This window comes from Takifugu flavidus, chromosome 3 (genome assembly GCF_003711565.1).
Source record: "Takifugu flavidus isolate HTHZ2018 chromosome 3, ASM371156v2, whole genome shotgun sequence".
In the NCBI taxonomy this organism is placed as follows: domain Eukaryota; kingdom Metazoa; phylum Chordata; class Actinopteri; order Tetraodontiformes; family Tetraodontidae; genus Takifugu; species Takifugu flavidus.
Genome location: NC_079522.1, coordinates 1,357,793 through 1,371,278, shown reverse-complemented (window position 1 = coordinate 1,371,278; position 13,486 = coordinate 1,357,793). Strand labels below are relative to the sequence as shown.

The following is a 13,486-nucleotide window of genomic DNA, read 5'->3' as shown; positions in this document are numbered from 1 at the left end:
CAGCGCTGAACTCTTTTGTGTGTTGACCCTCTCAGGCAGGGAGGGGAAACAGTCAGATACTGTACCAGGAAGTGCAAAGTGCAGCCTTTCCACACGTGCAGCCTGCCGAAGAAAAAATATCCTGTCAGACCTGTCTGACAACAAGTAGCAGAGGACAGTAACACACTCACACTCATTTTTTTTGCCTCGTGGAGTTTCGTCTGAGTTAATGCACATAATTAGTATTATTCTAGAAGTTACTATCATACTGGAACTGGGCTATTTCCTTATTAGCTACAAAATTGGTCATTATACCATGAAACCTTACAATTATTGAAGAATGCAAACTTTTATGAAGCACTGAGCTAACCTTTTCACATTACAGCTGCTAAATTAAGTTTATTAAATCAAATGGAAGGGTCTATAAATCGTAAATGAGTTCAAACTGCTTCATAATAAACAAATGAACAGGTGTCACTGCATTAGCTTTGCATTCCATAAACTAGCAATCAGTAGCTAGCTTTTAGCTATAATCTGTAAAAGAACATGTCATTTTAACTGGCATGTATACTGCTGATATAGCTGCCAGTAAACAAATACCTGATCTTTAATGCACCTCTGGTATAATCTACAAAATAGTATATTTGAAATAAACTGCTATTTAGCTGCACTGAGGGCGTCCTATGGAATTTGGGGTTTGAGAGAATTTGAAAAGTAGCTTTTATAGGCCAACTATAAGTTAACATTCTATGAACGGCAGTGATCTACTTTAACACATTTATCTATACTGCTGTCATCCTATAGAGTCTAGCATTTAGATTTAGCTTACTAGCATTAATTAACGCTGAAGTAGCTAGTTTGTAGGTGCGCTACGTATATAGATTACGCAGAGTAAAACGAGGTTTAGAGATAAATTCAGCTACATTTGTGTTTGTACAGGTAAATTCCCATTATGCTGCTGTAAGTCCAGGTGATCATATAGGAAGGGGTGTGGTCAACTCAAACACCGGAAATGGAATAAGAAGAACCGATAACACACACAGGTAGATCTCCAGCGGCGCTAACGTGACTCGTTATCAACACCAAAGGGTTACATGTTTTGTGGGAAAACGTGGAGGATATTTCATATCGGTGTTTTGAGAGAAGACAAACTTGTGATTTGGGGAGGAAAAACTTCCTTCCACGTCGCCGGCGGATGGTTCCAATAACAACATGGATCACCTTTCTCGGGGCGTGCGCGGTTAAAAAGTAACGTCTTCTTCCGCGATTGTTGTCATCGTAAGTCGTAAGTACCTGAAAATGACGGTCACTACGAAATAATCGCCAGTTTTTGAAAGTAAGTTCTTAAACGGGGAGAAAAATAACAGCCATGTACAGTATAGCATCAAACGGTACTTTTCATTTAATGGAATGTTTATGCTTGATTTAATTTTCAACTCTTCCGAGAATGCGTACCTGTCTGGTAACAAATCAGTACTTGAGTCACCGAAGCAGCCTTTAGGTGCGTGTGCGCGTGTGTATGTCGTGATGCGTTCACGGTCTCAGTGAAGCGGTCTCCCCCCAGTGTAAACAGTGTAAAACAGAAGCGAGGCTGCACTGGATAAACAATGTGATATCTCAAGTTTCTGATAAAGATGTTAGGAAGTCCGGACCAGTTTAACCAGTGACGGGTCGCTCTCAGCAGTGGGAAATTGGGTCGCACATGCCATCAGACTGAAGTATTTTGTCAGTAGCTGTGCAGGTTAAAGATTCATCACTCTGTACATAGAGAAGATGACCAAAGAGGTCTGCGCATGTGTGCGTGCGCGCTGAACATTTCCCACACTTTGACAATGTGGCTCCGCGTTCATTGGGAGTTGGCCCACACATAAATGCAAGCCCGGGCCGGTACCATCCCACGCCGGTCGTCAGGAGGGAGCGAGCTGATGCAGCAATGTAGCCGAGCTGGTTGTTTATTACGGATGGATGTTTTCCTTTTCTTCTCCAAGGTAACTGACAGCGGAATGTTACCTGACTCATAGCTGCGCTCGCCCTGCTGATAAGCAGGTGATTCGGGGCCCTGGTACCAACATTAGGAGCGGAACCGGAGGTCGGGGGTGGGAGGAATCGCAGTGATTCCGGCCGTGTGGAGCGGGATCCAGGCAGACCCGGAGGAATGTTTATCATCATTGATTGTGTTTTTAAAAGTGCCGGAACAAAGAGGTCTTAGATCCAACCCCCCTCCCAGCGTGATAGGTCGGGGGCTTTTGTCTGGTCTCCGTGGTAACCACACAAGGCCCAAGTGGGTTAAGGACCTTGTGAAACAGACTGAGACAGAGCCCGGCTCTCTTATTCTCCTCTTGTGGTTTGTGGAGCGCAGAGACGGGCGGGCCGGGTCATGGTGATGGACCAGGACACTCAGTGGCTCTACCAGCTCCTCGCCGACGTCCAGTTGGAGAAGTTCTACCTCCGCGTCAGAGATGGCCTCAACATCACCCGCTTGGAGCATTTCGCCTACGTCAAGGAGTCCGACCTGGAGCAGATCGGGATCAGCAAGCCCGGTGAGCCGGATCAGCGGGGAATCCGACGATTGACTCGTCATTTCAGCCACGCCAGCGTCACTCGTTCCGAAGTTTGTAAAGGTATTAATCATCTTTCTTTTCTTTCAGCTCAAAGGAGATTATGGGAGGCTCTGAAACGGCACAAAGTCAAATCACGCTCGTGGATTCCCAAGGTCAGAAACCCGGAGGAACACCCGAGTCGGTGTCACGTGACAGAACCGTAACCCAAACGTTCCTCTGCAGGTGTTGAGCGGTCGAAGCAGCGACGCGGTGGACCAGCCGAGCGGCGCCGCCCCCTCCCAGGGTCAGGAGCCCGTGGGTCGGGCTCTGCCGTGTCTGATACAGGACGGCGAGCTGCTGCTGGGCGAGAAGCTGGGCTCCGGCTCCTTCGGTGTGGTGAGGAAGGGAGAGTGGCACACACCCACCGGAAGAGTGGTGAGACTGGCGGAATTCCGTAGATGCCACATTCTGCTGGGGTTGATCATTTATCCCTCTTTTTTTTTTACCCCGTTCCTTTAGTTGACTGTTGCGGTAAAGACGTTACGGAACAGCGTGTCCAGACAGGCGGACACGCTGACGGACTTCCTCCAGGAGGTGACCACCATGCAGGCGCTGGACCACCCCAACATCATCAGGCTTTACGGCGTGGTGCTCACGCAACCCCTGAAGATGGTAAAGCCTGGTTTTGAGTGTCAACTTGTTTGGGGAGCCGGAATGTTTGGGAATATTTATGTTTTTTCAGGTGACGGAACTGGCCTCTCTGGGATCGCTGTACGACACCCTGCGTGCCCGTCAGTTCGAGTACCCTCTGGTCCGCCTCTGGCTCTTCGCGACTCAGATAGCGTCGGGTATGGATTACCTGGAGACCAGGAGGTTGATCCACAGGGATCTGGCTGCCAGAAACATCCTTCTTGCTTCCAGGGAGATGGTCAAGATCGGGGATTTTGGCCTCATGCGAGGATTGAGCCAAGAGGTGGATCATTACGTGATGTCGGCTCACAGAAGGATCCCGTTTGCATGGTGAGGGCAGTTGGGAATCTAATCCATCCGGGGTTCTTAGACAAAAAAAATACCCCAAAACATCATTTTTGGGGTTTTCCAGGTGTGCTCCAGAGAGCCTCCGCGTGGGCTCCTTCTCCCACTCCTCAGATGTGTGGATGTTTGGAGTCACCATGTGGGAGATGTTCACCTACTGTGAGGAGCCCTGGTTCGGCCTGACAGGCAGACAGGTACGCACTCGTTAGCCTACACGTGACCGCGTGAGACCGCGCTCCCCGTGTGTGTGCTCGCGTCACTCAGCGTGTTTGTCGTCACGTTCGGAATGTGACCCCGCCCAAAGGCCTTTTGATCGCACGCTCTCAGCTCTTTGTTCCCATCGATCCAGATCTTGTGGCGCGTGGAACGAGAGGGCGAGCGTCTGGAGAAGCCGCCGGATTGCCCTCAGGAGCTGTACGTGGTCATGCGGAAGTGCTGGGCCTGCAACCCCAACGACAGGCCAAACTTCTCGCAGCTCGGCATGTTGGTAGCAGAGGTGGGTTCAACCGCCCGGTGAACAGGCGATGGAGCCGGCGCCAGCCTGACCCATGACCTCCTTTACAGGCTAAACCAAAGGAAGTACAAGCCATGAGAGACTTTTCTGAGTCCCGAAAACTCGCACTCGCAGCCAACGACTTTGTGACCCTGGTAGAGCACAGGTGGGCAGAGGGGTGGGATGCGTATTTAATTCCATCTCCTGTTATTTGTTGTTTATGTTTTCGCGGGTCTCTGCAGCCTGGAGATGTCCGAGTGGAGGGGCCAGAACCAGAAAACCCTGGCGGTGGGCTGGTTTCCCGCGAGCCTCACCGTGCCAACGCCGCCTGCCGTCGCCGCCGTTCTGCCACCCACCAACTCTGGGCCTGGCCCCGGGCCCGTTTCTGCTCCCATTCCCGTTCCAGTGCCCGCTGCCTCCTTCATCTCCACTCCACTGAAGGGCAGCCTGCATCACACCGGACACGGAGACGTCCACCCAGACCGCAGCTGGGGGACGCCGGAGAGCCTGGATGAGTCAGTCATACTTCCTCTCTGTCCAAAACAACATGTCACTGTTTTACTACACCATTACTGCGGACAATAAAGATAGACTGGGTGTGTTTCTTGGTTTCACGTGTTTTCTGTTTTCTGTCCAGCAGTGGGAACTTGAGGCTACCGGGTCCTGTCAAAGAGAAGGAAGGCACCAATTTGCAAAAAATGGCAGGTGGGAACTGAAAATGTGTGGTAAAATGTAAAGAAAATATCGCTGTCCATTGGCTTATTGTGGACAAGCCTGCCCCCTGCTGGATGAGCTAGGTAGTGACGGTAGATATCTATGTCACTGCTTAATCTAAATTGTTTGTGTCCAGGTATGTCCCAGAGCCTGGAGTCCGTTTTAGGTGGACATCGACCGCGGTCTCAGACTGTAACCACAGTCAGAGTGGATCAGCAGGGCCGACTCCTCCCTCCTGTCATGGCCGCCCACAGTGCGGTTATGCAAAAAGACCCGCGGCGGTTCAGCGAGGCCAGCATCATCCCGCCCCCTCGACCGCCACCTCCCAATCTCAAACGCCCAATTAAGTCCCCGAGGAGGCCAGTAGTCCTCCCCGTCCCAGGCGCCCCGTGGCCTCCGCACATGGTCATGGCGGCGCAGCCTCAGCCGCAGCAGAGCACCTCTAACCTGGCAAAAATGACACAGATGGCGCGCTCGACCCCGCAGCTGGACGACAACACGGACGGCAGGGAGCGAGAGCGCAGCCGAGAGAGGCCGCCCCGCTTGCAGAACACCAGGGACAGCCTCGTCTCACAGGTGAGCTTTCAGCTTTCTGCACGTTAAAAAAAATGTTCTAAATCTGACCGAGGTGAATATTCCTGGGTCTGTAGGTCATGGAGGGGGTGCACGGCGTGACCATCGAAGAGGCCGACATGGCCCTCCAACGCAACGAGTGGAACCCAGTACGAGCTCAGCAACAGCTCAAGGTCAGGCGATATTTGGTAACGTGCCATTTTTCACTTTGGCGCGTTTTTGTTTTTTTTGTATTTTATTCAACCGCTGGTTTTTCCTGTTTGGCGTCCTCAGTTGGAGCAGCTGTACTCGCTGAGCCTCTGCTCCAGGGACGACTGCCTCCGGATCCTCTCCAAGTACCAGTGGAACCTGCAGCTGGCCAGCCGCTACCTGATCCGGTGGTCACGTGAAGAAAAGGCCGGTCCACGGTGACAAAGCGCCACCTCGGATGTTTAGAAAAACTAAGAAATATTCACGTAAAAGGGCTGTATTTTAAGAAAAAAAACCTCTTAAATGTTTGTTTGTACACCTGTTCTGAAACCTTTTTTTTGCAACATTTTTGTATCTTAATCTGTAAATATTGTAATAAAAATGACTATTAGTGAATAAAATGGATCATCTGGTGATGTGGTGTAACAGGATTAACTGATTAGCTCCATATTGGCTGGGTTTAAAACACATCAACAGGGTCCCTCATCTCTCCTCCAGTCACTGTGGTGAGTTGCATTGTGGGTAGTGTAGGCAAACAATCTGATTCACCTAAAAATGTCAAATGACTGAAACATGAAAATTGATCCAGTTTTCTTTCCATAACATTTTTTTATTCATGGACAACCATGTTGACCATCCTCTACAAAACAATGCGCTGGAGAATTATTTGACTGAAACGTAACGTAAACATAAACACAGGCAGAAAACTAAGCATCCTTTAGCTTCAAGAAGCTAGTGATACCCTATTGGATATACAAATGCTAAATATATGTGGTTACTACGGTAAACATAGCATCTGCTGCTGGAGTGGTGTCTGGAGGTTTTGGCAGTGGTCGCAGCATCTATGGCAACCACAGAAGTTCACAGTCACCTAACGAGACCTTCGTTTCACCACGTGTTGCGTTTAAAGGCACAGTTCCAAAGTGATCCAAAGCCCTGGGTTGGTTCTGAACTGGCCGAATTAATCTAAAATCTCCCACCAACCCGACCTTTAGCAGGTGAAATTGTTTGGTCTAGACATGCACACTTGGCTCTGATCTCCTCGCTCCCTGCAACGACGTTCCCCGAAACAGCGTGGTGATAAAATACAATGCTTAACAATTCAGTCTGGGAGATTAGCATTTACGATGCTAAAAAACAGACTCCTAAACACTGACTGTACATCATGAACAACAGTAATAAACAATCATACGTGTATAAACACTATTACATTACTAGATGTTGGCGTCCGTTAGCATGCTATTAAAGCTCAGAAGGTGGCAGATGCTCAAGACTCTTGAGACTTCAAAGACTTAGAGGCAAATGTGGCGGCTGGTCAAAACCAGCCTGGACAGTTTTACAAAATAACGCATCATTCAGTGTTTAATAGTATTTGTGTAAATGGACAGCACCAGGACGATGAAGACACGCTGGAAAAAGCGAAGTAGACGATCAGAAAGTGCACAAATGCGGAACGGCGTCGGTTGCCCCGTTTACGAAAACACGGTGCTGCGCTGGTTGGCCTCGCCCACCTTCTCGAAGAACATGAAATCCTGCGAGGAGACAGAAGACATGAGTGAGAGGAGACCGGCGCCAGTGACGGGCCTTAAAAGGAAGAAGGCGAAGCCTCACGATCAGGAAGCAGGCCCCCAGCAGGACGGCCTTCATCTTCACGTCCATGTCCAGCGGGAACTGGATGCCGAAGTTGTCGGTGTCAGTGAAGACCTCCTTCAGGAGGCCGCTCCACTGCTTGCTGATGCGACCGATGGGCTTGTCGTTGTCTTTGCCCTTCAGCTGCGGAGCAACAAAACGAGGGACTGTCAAAAAACGTTCGCCCTCTAGTGGCGGCGTGCAGGACAGGACCAGGAACGCCCAAGCGCTCACCTCAAAGTTGACGTCCCCGCAGCAGTTGCAGGCCAGGCAGGGCCCCTCCAGTTTCAGACACGTCTCCTTATTGGCCCCCTGGATGGAAAACCGGGGCAGGAAAGGGTGCCAGTCCTGTTTGATGTAACCTATTGTTGTGCCCGGGGGTGCCTGAACCTCCATCTGTGGGACCCCCCCACACACACACACACACACACGTTATCCCAGAGTGGCTGCAATACTTGGTGGAGCCGAGCGGATGAAGACCAGCTGTGACGGGAAATGTAGCCATGAATGCTGAGTGAGTCCCACCACATAGTGAAGGCAACACATCTCACGTGGCTCCTGTCTGGCTGCCAAACAAAACTGCAGTGTGTGTGTCTGTGTGTGTGTGTGTGTGTGTGCTGCCTGGCTCCTAGCCAAAGTGGACACACAACGATTCGATTAAGCAGAAAGTGAAAGAAAAGACTCTCAGAGTCGGGGGACGGTTGGGGCGGAGGCCAGTCCAGCAGATGCCGCCGATATCGACCTTTCTAGCTAGCTTACGTGCTAACAGTTAATGCTACTAAAATATTAGAGTAAAGCACATTTCTTTGCTTTCCTTTCCATTCCCGGTTGACTGGATCGCTTTGTCATTTCATTCTTCAAGCAGCACCGAATCAACAAATGACTTGTGAATAATATTTATCCTTTCGGGTATTCGAAAGGCCAAGAGCGACACCAATCTATCGACCTTTCTGAACACGACGCCTGATTATATTTGTCCAAGAACTACAGTCGGTCCAAAGGTAATCTTGGTGTGGAAAAATCAATAAACTATGAGACCATTGAAACTTATTCACACACACATTTACATTTCTATAATTGTGAGGACTCTGACATAATGGTCTGTCCTACACCTGAACCCAGGTCACGACCCGAAAATGGGCCTTTAAAGTGAAAACGTCCCGACTTTGCGGTCCTCGGGTCCTCACTCGGTACCACAACACACACACATATGCACTCACGGACCTCTTGAAGGCAGCAGGGGCACCAGCAGGAGACGCAGCGGAAAGGTCGGATGAGCCGCATGACTTCGCGGTCCATGTTGTCTTTGATCTTCATGTCGAAGCTGCGCAGCGACCCGCAGCAGTTCCTGGTGCAGCAGTCGTTCTTCTCTTTGGCCTTGTAGATCTTCTGGCCCAGGCTGTTCTTGATCTCGTACTGGTTGTTGGTCTCAAAGCCGATGAACGCTGGACATCAAGACAAAGCAACAACCTGATGGGACTCCGCTGCTTCTTGAGCGGGAGCGACTCTGGCGAGCCCGTCTTACCTTCCAGGAGTTCTACTTTCTGGTGGATCAGGATCTGGTCAACCTAAAACAAAGCATTTGATTGTCATGAATGTGTTAAACCTAGAGGAGCGTCTGACAAAGTTCCTGGAACCAAATAAAACCACCGCTAAAGGGCCCTGTTCTGATGAGGGGAACCTGACCCGCTCAGAAAACAGCAGAACCTGAACCAGTATGAAGGACAAAGCCCAGCTGTGGTGTTTTCTAGAGGTTCTCCGTCTATACCTGTGTGAGGTACTCCAGCCCTGGTGGGACACCGACTGGAACGTTGCCAGGCCCGCTGAGCGGCGCCGGGGAGATCGCTCCAGGATGACCGCCGTACTCCGGTCCTGGAGCGGGACCGGGCTGGTACATGACAACCGGCGGCTGGCCTTGGTCATAGCTCATGTTGAAGCCTGGAGGAGGGGCCTGAGGGTCTCCGTACCCACCTGGGCCAGACGGGTAAGGGGCCACCATCTGGCCCCCGTGGTGAGCCATGGGGTACGGCGCCTGGTTGGGAAGGCCTGGATAACCTGGAAAACAGGCATCGGGCTCAAGTCCTTTTCAGAGGTTCTGATTATTCCATTTCCTGCTGCTTCTTAATGTCCCCTCTATATTCAGAGCTTCTTTGGCTTCAAATCACACAAAACTTCAATAAATAAATAAATAAACAAACGCCCTCACCTTCCAAAACGCTAATAAACGCCGCTTCACCCCCGTCTACACGGAGCAGGGCGTGTGCTCAACACTTGTAAATGTGTGAGAGTGCATGTGTGTGTGTGTGTGCCCAAGATCATCTCACAGAGCCAATAAGCTACTTATTAGCCAAGCTGCAGCGGCGGCCGAGCAGTCAAGCGTTGCACTTCTCGTGGTTAAATGCTGCACAAACAGCAGACGCCTTCCCCAACCACAAACGTAACGGCTGCAGATGATCTGACCAGTGGAAACACGCCGCCAGGAGCTTAGCGTCACTCGAGTATAGATCTGGTCTCACAAGAAAAACCAGGTCTTACAGCAAACACACACGGCCAAAAAGTGTGTGTGTGTGGGAGTGTGTGTGGGTGAAGGCTGATTTATTGAATTAAGCGGAATAATGAGTGTCACACAAAACACATGTCACCACTGTCCCATCCGAGCGGAAACACAATTTAACAGGAAAAGAACGTGGTGCTAACATGCAGCATGGTCTGTGGTCACCTCAGAGCAGCGTTTCTCACTTCACTTCAGCAAGCTTCTTTTTTTAAAAATATTAGCACGTAACATCAGGAGGGGACATGCGGAAGCTACCAATAGTCGTAGATGCAAGTAGGGTAACATTTTTAAGCCATTAGCTGCCAAGCTAGTTTTAGCTTTACCGTATTTTGTTATGTTTGAGATATTGATACATAGTGGCTAAAATTAGCTTGTAGCAGCTAATGTTGGTGTCATAACCTGTCAAACCGGTTTCATTCACCTGAGATAGTGTTTGGGGGGGGGCAACAGTGGCGCTGAAGGTCATTTAAAGTTGTCAGGAAGTGACTTATTCCTGTTCTGCCTTTCCAACAATTAAAGAAAACCTGAAAGTCAGCAAGTTGCAGCGTCCCAGTAACGCAAACTTAAAATCAGTGTGAGCGGAAACCTGCCCGCACAACAACTCCTTTCACCTCCTCAACCGCCAGGACAGACTGAACCTTCCAAACCGGCGGCCCGCGGAATTTCTACAGCTTAATGAGGGCAAATTACCCAAAGACAGAGAAGGAATGCGGAGGCGGGGGAGGGAAGGGGCGAAAGATCTAGAAAAACGTGGCTCGGACGGAGAAATGAGGAAGGTTAAAGTCAACTGTTGTTGTGACATACAGGGTAAAAAGGCAACGGTTGAGTCACTTACCAGGGGCGGACATGACCAGGATGGTTCGCTTCCCGGTACGTTCCTGGGGTCTCTATGGGAAACTGGAGGAATGGGGAGAGGAGGGAGACAGGCGGAGGAGGAAATTCATCACATGGAAAACTGTCACCTCCTTCACTCACATGATGAAAGTGACAATTAAAGCGTCCAATAAACGCGCATTATTGCGAGCAGGTCGTGTGATTCAGTCACTTGGAAGTTCAGCTGCGCCCAATAAACTGAGCAAAAATGGGGCAAAGTGAAGTCAGGAGCCCCCGAGAAGCGGAGGGGAAAGTGCTGGTAGTTCCATACTTTGACGTGATTTATGTGGCAAAGCGGGAAAAGGGCGTTTTCCACATGATTCTGGGGGGAAAGAATTTCCAAAGGGAAGATTAGAGTCATAATTCTGGATCAAATTGGTCTGTTTGTCGTATCCTTCAGAAAAAGTCAGGAAACTCGGGGGGGTGTGTGTGTGTGTGTGCGTGTTTTCCAGGAAGGGTTGGGTGGTCATCCGTTTCTTTTTTGTTCTTTGTCGTTGGAAAAACTTGGAAAACCGACACAGAATCGCCCAAAACTGAGTTTTAGCATTTCGAACACAACTGTGGTTAATTAGAGTCCGTGACGTAATCCCCCTGTGGGGCCTCACTTTCAAACACGCAAACACGCGCGCGCTTATGAGGAACCCGCCATTTGGTCAAATTGAGCAGCGAATAAAGGCAAAAGCATTAAAATCTCACCTGTTTCGTCTTGGGCTCAGGATTTCCCCCAAAACTGGCAACAGTTGCGAGGAAACTCGACCCGCGGAGATGAGGAAGACTTTCCCTCCTTCCTCACGTCGCCGCCGTTGCTCCTCCTCCTCCTTATCGTGAATTCCTCCTCCCCTCCCTCGCGACCTTTTTCTCAGGTTAAACTTAAAATGGCGACTATTTGATATTCTGCGAAGACGTTCCCCACCATGAAAACGCAAACATGCGTTTCTGTGTGTTTATAACACGGAGGGCGTGGCGCGGCTTTATTTATCTCCTGCGGTGTGTGAAGGAGCCACCAGGTGGCGCCAACGCTGCGCGGACGCCCTCGGTGACGTCATGGCTTCTGAGCGCGTTCATCAGAACTGGGGAGGGGATTTTTGTTTGTTTGTTTGTTTGATTGTTTGTTTTCCAGGTGAATTCCAGAGAAATTTGGGGGGGATTTTTTTTTTCAATTAATACGTTGCTCCGCAAAGTTCAGATTCTTCCACGAATAATTGCGAATGTTTTTAATGTCCTAGAATTTTTACTGTACATTTTGAATCTAGAAGATGTTTAATGGCGTATGTTTTAAATTTTAATCTGAATAAAGTATTCTCTGTCGTTCAAAGGAACTGAGGGTCGCGGTTCAAAGGTCGGCACAATTTCCCTTCTACGGTCAAAACTCTGGATTTAAGTTTAGGTTTTGGACTGGTGAGATGATTCGATTTCCCATGTCAAAGGTCAGCAACATTAAGTTTCTTGAATGTGATGGAGAAAGGGTTTAAAACTTTGGGTTTTCTGCTTGTTTTCCCGCTGTAGAAATAGTATCCTCAGGAGGCTTTTAACCAAAGAAACAACAGCAAATCTGAGTAAAAACACGGGGACACGCTGTTGCCAGAACCATCGTTTCTGTGGAAAACTACTTGAATTAATGTTTCTTTTTCGGTTCTTGCTGCTCTTATTTCAGAAAAAAACCCAAATATTTTGTTCTTATTTTGCTACGTTCTTCCTCAGACGCACAGGCCAACGGTTTTAACCGGTCTATATTTGGCACCTGCTGCAGCCTCTGGTACTTATAGGACTGAAAAACTGGGGGCGGGCACACACACACACACACACACACTCTATCTCACACACAAACACGAGAGGGTATAAAAACTTTCTACAAATACAAGTAACTGCTTTGACTGATAAGAGGAACATAATTGTTTTATTACTGCCATTTACGTGACCTCAGATCTGCGATGATGGAACGAAACTACAGACTTTTACCCTTGTGACATTTTGCAGGCAGATATTGGCCATAACTTCTTATATTTTGTGCTACATTACAGCCAAATCTGTCTTTAAAAAAAGGTATATCCATTTAGAAATGTGTATAGAAGGCAAATATCACAGCTTATTTTCCATGAACTCTGCCTTTAATCCCTAAATATTTCCATATAAATTAGAATTTTTACATACGTTTTTCTCAAGTTCAGTTCAAGATTCAAGATGTACTTTATTCAGAATAAATGTTATATGTTTTTATTTTTGCCATCATTAAGCATGTTTTATGTTCCTGAGGAGAAATTAATTCTATTGATAAACCAATGAACACGGAAAAATACTGATTTTACAGTTAAAAAGGTTCATTTTATTGCTGCAAAACATCAGAGGTTTAGATCTGAGTGCTTTTTAAAACACCTTAACCCAGGTTTAAGGGCTTTTTATGCCTCAAACTCATTCCGACACAAAACAACGCCAACAATCTGTCCTCGAGTTCAAGGATTGTCCACCCAGCCCGAGGAGCCTAATGAGGCGTGCCTCTGATAATCAGCGCAGCCTATCTGACCCCTCCTGCCCCCCCCCAACATGCTGCCAGCCTCGTCTTTATTTATACACTGATCCATCAGCAGCGGCTATGTTTGGCCCGGCCTGGGCGTCCTGAAAGGGGAATAATTAGGACAGGGCGGCGAGTAGGGAAGAGTGAAAACGTGTCTGAATGTGCATAGACGGCAACAACACACACACACACACACACACACACACACACACACACACACACACACACACACACACACACTCAGTTTTACTACATTGTCTCCTGAGTGTTGGCAGCCAGTGGGTGGAGATTGTGTGTGTGTGTGTGTGTGTGTGTGGGTGTGTGTGTGTGTTTGTGTGTGGTCTGCGTTGGGTGGCTATCTGCAGGACAAGTTGGGCGAAGCAAAGTGATCAAGT

The 13,486-nt window shown here is 48.8% G+C and overlaps 2 protein-coding genes across 8 annotated transcripts; one reads left to right on the top strand and one right to left on the bottom strand.

Annotated features, from left to right (window-relative positions):
- The first annotated feature begins 891 nt into the window (after positions 1-891).
- Positions 892-5,936, top strand: tnk1 (tyrosine kinase, non-receptor, 1). 7 transcript variants are annotated; one of them, XM_057027588.1, is made up of 14 exons: positions 892-1,022; positions 2,339-2,519; positions 2,628-2,692; positions 2,763-2,954; positions 3,039-3,191; positions 3,262-3,539; positions 3,622-3,748; positions 3,904-4,050; positions 4,119-4,213; positions 4,290-4,562; positions 4,685-4,752; positions 4,898-5,337; positions 5,412-5,522; positions 5,608-5,936. In XM_057027588.1, the coding sequence occupies exons 2-14, from the start codon at positions 2,357-2,359 to the stop codon at positions 5,743-5,745; spliced, it is 2,250 nt and encodes a 749-aa protein (XP_056883568.1). In that variant the 5' UTR covers positions 892-1,022; positions 2,339-2,356; the 3' UTR covers positions 5,746-5,936. The 7 variants fall into 7 exon arrangements, with proteins under 7 accessions (XP_056883568.1, XP_056883567.1, XP_056883565.1 ...); XM_057027587.1 differs by lacking the exon at positions 892-1,022 and adding an exon at positions 1,029-1,257; XM_057027585.1 differs by lacking the exon at positions 892-1,022 and adding an exon at positions 1,029-1,264.
- A 171-nt stretch (positions 5,937-6,107) lies between these two features.
- Positions 6,108-11,525, bottom strand: LOC130522836 (phospholipid scramblase 2-like). The gene is made up of 8 exons (XM_057027598.1): positions 11,276-11,525; positions 10,542-10,603; positions 8,921-9,207; positions 8,678-8,720; positions 8,377-8,597; positions 7,387-7,548; positions 7,135-7,296; positions 6,108-7,055 (listed from the first exon to the last, which is right to left on the bottom strand). Exons 2-8 carry the CDS (start codon positions 10,552-10,554, stop codon positions 6,996-6,998), a joined length of 948 nt encoding a protein of 315 aa, XP_056883578.1. The 5' UTR covers positions 10,555-10,603; positions 11,276-11,525; the 3' UTR covers positions 6,108-6,995.
- Between the last annotated feature and the right edge of the window lie 1,961 nt (positions 11,526-13,486).

Bases quoted from the DNA above. Each gene is read 5' to 3' on its own strand.
- LOC130522836 (XM_057027598.1), bottom strand. The intron at 8,598-8,677 runs GTAAGACGGGCT...CTTGATGTCCAG, and splicing joins GAAAGTAGAACTCCTGGAAG to CGTTCATCGGCTTTGAGACC. The intron at 7,549-8,376 runs GTCCGTGAGTGC...GGGGTCCCACAG, and splicing joins GCCCCTGCTGCCTTCAAGAG to ATGGAGGTTCAGGCACCCCC.
- tnk1 (XM_057027581.1), top strand. From the start codon at position 1,851: ATGCAAGCCCGGGCCGGTACCATCCCACGCCGGTCGTCAGGAGGGAGC. The intron at 2,520-2,627 runs GTGAGCCGGATC...CTTTTCTTTCAG, and splicing joins GATCGGGATCAGCAAGCCCG to CTCAAAGGAGATTATGGGAG. The intron at 4,563-4,684 runs GTCAGTCATACT...TTTTCTGTCCAG, and splicing joins ACGCCGGAGAGCCTGGATGA to CAGTGGGAACTTGAGGCTAC.